The following is a 6,000-nucleotide window of genomic DNA, read 5'->3' as shown; positions in this document are numbered from 1 at the left end:
CAGGAAAATAATACATTATACAGAAATGAGAGGATATTGTGCTGATCCTGGATTTCTGGAAATCAAATCCATATGTTTGCTTTCAATAATATTTTCACATAAAGGCAGAGTCCTGTACAGTACATGTCCTGGAGTGACAGATGGTCTGTACAGACTGATAAAAATCAATGACAGGCTGACAGACACAGCAGCTGTACAGATCTCCCCACACATACAGGGAAATATACCTGGCCAAGGACATAGACAGGCTGGGGGAAGTCATAGTTCCTGAGACAAACTTTGTCTCAAATGGAGCACAGCCAATTAGCTTTTACTTTTATAATTCTTAAGCTGTGAAGAATGGTTGGTTGCTGTGGGCAAAGGTACCAGTTAAGACAGACTTGTCCCTGTAAGGATGTAAAAGCTGTGAGAAGATCTGGCTGCAGCTACATGTAGCATCTCTTACTCCTAGGTGCATAACCACACTCTGTACGGGATCCTGCTCCAGTGTAAATGGGTCCTTAAAGCTGACTCTTCATGACCACTATTGGCCTGGGGCAAGGCAAACGCATAAGCAAAGAACTGGGCAGCACAGTGACTAGCACTCCTACCTTGCTCAATTAGGATGGTCCGAAGACATGCGGTTAATTGCCCCCCCCCCCCCCCAGTATGTGAATGTGGGATAGTGACCTTAGATTGTAAGCTCCTTGAGGGCGGCACAATATGTATATATGTAAATACCAGATAATAACTGAGAAGCTAGCACAGTGGATAGGGAGAAAACACCACCCCAACCTTGCTATTTAATGCTCTTCAAAGCGGACACCGCTTGTGTTTTCACAGCAGACCCGGAACTGATCCTGGTAATGCACAGATAATACAAAAAAGCAAACAGAAGGGTTTCAGGATGGATTTCCTTCCATGTGAAGAGAAGGTACATCAGGGGAGAGGTAGAGGTTCTTGGCACCTGAGTGACCCATGAGTTGTGAAGAGTTCCGGGTCTCCTCTAGTGGCACATCTTTGGCTCAGGGCAGTCACTGTCTTGGTAAAAGCCCGTCTAGTTTCTGGCACTGTAATTCAGTCCTTGCTCACACACGTCAAGCCCTTATCTGTAATAAAAAGAGGAAAATGTGTATTTTTATCAGCAGGGATACAAAGCACACTCTACACCATGGTCAGGATCTAGTGATAATGTACATGAAAGGGCCATCCTATTCACAACTATGTGTTTTTAGTAATGCAGATGTTACAGCCAAGCATGGCAATGCACTATACATGCTTTAGAGCCATTTACCCCAACACACTAACACAACTAACATAATTTGTGGTGCATTGTTTTCCAGAGATAGGCTGTGTGTCCAATTTTCAGTCCATGGTGGTTTGTTGACAGTCCTTTCATATAAAGGAGCCATCCTAATGTACCACAAGGCCCAATTAGATGGAAACATGTACGCAGATTCAACCAGACATGAACAAATCATAACCTTCCTGGCCTGCCCTCTAATTCACATTGTCTGTGTGAATCCCTCTGCCAGGAGGGTGCAATAGCATACAGTCTAAACACATATCCTGTCACATACCATCTTTGCCCCATTAGCACCCTGCAGAGTCTGGTTATTTTTTGGAATAGGCCATGGATACACCAGTCCATTGCTTTTCCAATGCTTTACTTAACTTAACTGCTTCTTGCCTAGGCCTAACGACGGGCAAGCAAGAGGCTTTCTGGTTGCAGGTGGACATCAAATGACTTCCACCTAGCAGTGTTCCTCCCACATGCTCTAGCAGCCATGTTGCAGCTCAATCTGTCACCAGTGACAGATCATTGTGCCGAGATGGCCCCAGTATCATGTGGTCATGGTGACCACTCACATTGATCACATGACAGTTGAACACAATGAATGGCTTTCAGAGCCATTCATTGTGTACTATTGGGGTGATCTCTGTGATTGGCCACAGTGATCACATGGTACAGACCGGGCCAATCACATCAGAGCTGTACCATGTGATGTCTGTGACCAATCACGGCTATCATAATAGTATACCCTGTGAATGAATGGATATCATTCATAAAAATGATTGTTTATAACAGTGGTCACCACTGTAATAAGAAATCATAGTATAAAAAAAATCCTGATCACCTCCCCAGAGTAGTACAGTGTCACTATGGTAATACTGCATGGCTTTGGTCACAATATGTAAAAATAGAGAAACAAATGTAAAAAAGACAAAAAAGTTAAAAAAATAGAAGAAAAAAATTATATATATATATATATATATATATATATATATATATATATATATATATATATATATATATATATATATATATATATATAGCGCTCACCCCCGAAGGAGCCGCTGGTTATATTTGGGATGGCCTGTTACCTCTGTGACTCCGCCATCTAGGGTAGTTGATGAGAGCAGCAATGATGGAATGTCCAAACAGCAGGTGTCTTTTCTTGTGCTTTATTTTAACCAACACGGTAAACAATAAACTTGAGGTAGATAGTAAAGATGTATGAGGAGAGGAAATAGCAGATTCAGGCTCAACAGTACAGAAGCAGCCCTGCTTCCAATGACACTTTGCTTTCGTCGCCACTCCAGTCGGAGTGGGTATAGTGTACCTGGACAGGCCTCTCACACCGACCAGGCAGCCAGTGTGATAGATTATAATATGCCTATTTTTGAGTTAAGCTGATTTTAGTTATTAGAACAACAGAAATGTCTTATCCTTTTTATATTATCTTAATTTCTTTTTCTTATATATTTTTATGAAGTTATATTGTTTTTTTTATATATATGCATGTGTGAAATATATGCATCACAACAAGATTATTTTCCTTAAAGAGTTTATATCAGGAATGATATATAATGATTTTTAAAGTTATGAATCCAGCATTATACAAAAAGACTTTTATCAAGAACAGATGTGTTCAAGCCTCCCCATTCCCTTTCTACACACTTTGAGGCTTGTGTGGACATTCGAGAGGAAGTCAACCCATCCCCCCTGCATTTCCTGTATAGCTTTCCTTAGCTTCAAGAAGAAACTGTCACTTCCCCCTCATCCTGTCTCCCCCTCACCCAAAGGACTGTTTGAATCTTGTAACCAGAGGAATTCTTCCAAATATGGACATTGAACAGAGGGCGTAAATGAGGGTGATTGGGAGGGATCATGGAGTGGGTGTGTCTGTTTAATGTGAACCAATCAAATGCATGTATTTGTGATGTAATGAGGCTATTAAACCTGATGCCTGGCTGGAGCTCAGCCCTTTCTCCATTCTAAAGCAAGAGAGCTGTGTCCGTGTCTGTGTGTGTGTGTGTGTGTGTGTGTGTGTGTGTGTGTGTGTGTGTGTGTGTCTCTTCTTGTTTCAACAGACTGGGCCAGCAAATCATTGCAAGCTTCTCCTGTTTTGAAAGGAAATCTATCTTTGACAATTGGCGCTCAAAGTGTTTATTTTGGACTTGAGGCAGGACTGCAAGGGGCTGGCTGAGAATTGAGGGACCGTCTAACATTGAATGGGGCGTCATGACCCCAAAGCACGGTAAGTGAAGTTTTTTTTATAACTCCTTGCCTTGTTCAATTTAGACTATGTCCCCAATACAGCCCGTCTGCAAATTCCTAGCCTTTGCAAAGACGGTATTTATTCTTGTCCAAAACTTTTTTTTAAAGAAAAAAGCGAACCCGTCAGCTTGCATTGCTTTGCTGTGATATTTGTCCTGTCGTTCGTGTTGTTCTGTGTTAACTGAATGTGGCCATTTATTTTAGTACATGTCTGTAGGAGGCAAGTGGAATAATTGATTAAATTGGGGGGGTTGCTTTGGCCTAGCGATTAGCGTTGGCATTTGGCCTGACTGGGGTCAGGATTTGACGTGGCCAGGAGGGCTGCGATTTGGGGAACAGGGTGTTATTGGGGGTTGCTTTGGCCTTGCGTGAAGCGCTCGGATTTGGCGTGGCCAGGAGGGCCGCGATTTGGAGGGAAGGGTGTTTAAGTACTCTATATGGGTTTGCTATACATATGACTTGTGGTATATGTATACCAAATCTCTTTTTGTTAGCTGTAAGATTGGGGTTAGGGGTTATCGTTTTGCAGACAGACACACTAAAAATGGCTGTATTCAGATTGTGGGTTGTTTAATGTTGTATTAATGTTATCCTAACTGCCTAAAGGATCACTAAAGGAAATTTTTTAGCTTCCTTTACCTTACTGCAGTACTGGTTTCATGTCCTTATTGTTCGTTTTTGCTTTGAAGTGGCTGTAATTCTGCTCTGATCTCCACACTTCCTGGTTGTCTTTTTCATTATAACCATCATACTGGGAGCTTTTCACTGTAGGTCTAAGCTGTCAGTACTGTGTGTCTAAAACTTAACAGAACCAATCAGATTCATTTTAAAAACAAAACACTGCCCTGGATTTGTTTGTTTTTGTTCTGTGTCTCTCTAGTTCACAGGAACATGAAAACAGTTTAAAAGTGAAACTAACCTACAGGCACATTATATGATTGATTTTTTATCTATTTGTAATCATTTTTAAAAGGAATCAGTTAACTTTTATGTCTCTAGATTTGGTGTATGACCTTCTATTTTAGGGAGGAGGGGGGGGGGGCGAATTTCTAGACTCGGATAAAATACTGGCTGGCTTACACAGGATATGGGGTGCCGTGCTGTAGTGGGGGGGGGGGGGGGCGGCTATGTGGGAAATTGTGATCTGTCTGACGGGGAGGTGGACTGTGTCGGGACGAAATGTAACTAATGTTTTTCCTTGGCTCATATTTCATGTTTATGCTTTTGGTGGGGTGCCTATTCTCTGATGTACGGACGTGCTGCGTCACAGCGATTATGGGTAATGTTCGAGCTCTGGAGCTCTTTACGTGTACTGTCATTTTGGGTCAATAAAAACCTTTTGTTTGAGAAAAAAAAAAACTTTTATGTCTCTATACCCTGTAAACAGTCATTTCAGCAAAAAAAAAATTTTCCTTTAGTGACCCTTTAATGTTACTTGTGTTACTAACTGCTTATTGTTGCCTGTTCTGCCTAAGGATCTCCCCATAGGACAGACATCCGACCCCTTTCACTGCTGCACGTAATTCTCTTTCAAAGGCTTTGGGCCAGATTCACGTAGATCAGCGGATCTTTAGATCCGCTCGATCTATCTGATTTAAGATACGCTGCCGCAAGTTTGAGAGGCAAGTGGGTAATTCACAAACCACTTACCTCCAAACTTGCGGCGGCGTCTCGCAAATCCCCCGGCGGAATTCAAATTCCGCGGCTAGGGGGAGTGTACTATTTAAATCAGGCACGTTCCCGCGCCGATTTAAATGAGCATGCGCCGTCCGCGAAATTTCCCGGCGTGCATTGGTCCCACTGACGTCACTAGGACGTCAGTGGTTTCGACGTGAACGTAACTTGCGACGCGCGGGTTTCTGAATCGGCAGACGCAAACGACGTAAAAAAATTTAAACTCGACGCGGGAACGACGGCTATACCTAACATTGGCTGCGCCTCATAGAAGCAGGGGTAAGTATACGCCGGGAAAACCGCTACGGAAACGTCGTAACAACACTGCGTCGGGTCCGCGTACGTTCGTGAATTTGCGTATCTCGCTGATTTACATATTATTCAGCGTAAATCAGCGGGAACGCCCCCCGCGCCATTTTCAAATTGAAAATAAGATCCGACGGTGTAACAGTGTAACACTGTCGGATCTTAGCCATATCTATGCGTAACTGATTCTATGAATCAGGCGCATAGATACGATCAGGAGATACACCGTCGTATCTCTTTGTGAATCTGGCCCTTTGTTTCTCTTTCATCGCCCAGCAGCTCAAAAAAAAACCCTCCCTTTCTCTTCATATTAACACTCTCCTTGCTGGCTAGTGCGCCAATACTTTCAAAGAGGAAAAGGGGAAAGGAAAGAAAAACCTTTTTTTTTCTCTCTTCTCCCCTTCTTCCCGCCTGTTTCTTTTAAACCCCTCCGCTGCCACCCACACCCCTCTTCCCCCCCTCCTTTAACTCTTTGGTAC

The 6,000-nt window shown here is 42.9% G+C and overlaps 1 protein-coding gene across 1 annotated transcript in view; it reads right to left on the bottom strand.

Moving 5' to 3' along the window:
• Positions 1–662: 662 nt before the first annotated feature.
• The window catches only part of USH1G (USH1 protein network component sans), a 54,090-nt gene continuing 48,752 nt past the window's right edge, over positions 663–6,000 (bottom strand). Inside the window, exon 3 of the mRNA XM_040331605.1 lies at positions 663–1,088. Within this exon, the coding sequence (XP_040187539.1) occupies positions 1,085–1,088 (4 nt within the window). The 3' untranslated portion in view covers positions 663–1,084. The remainder of the gene's footprint in view (positions 1,089–6,000) is intronic.

Source organism: Rana temporaria, chromosome 12 (assembly GCF_905171775.1).
Source record: "Rana temporaria chromosome 12, aRanTem1.1, whole genome shotgun sequence".
Classification (NCBI taxonomy): Eukaryota; Metazoa; Chordata; class Amphibia; order Anura; family Ranidae; genus Rana; species Rana temporaria.
The sequence above is the reverse complement of the archived record's forward strand: the minus strand, read 5'-3'. Positions and strand labels throughout refer to the sequence as shown.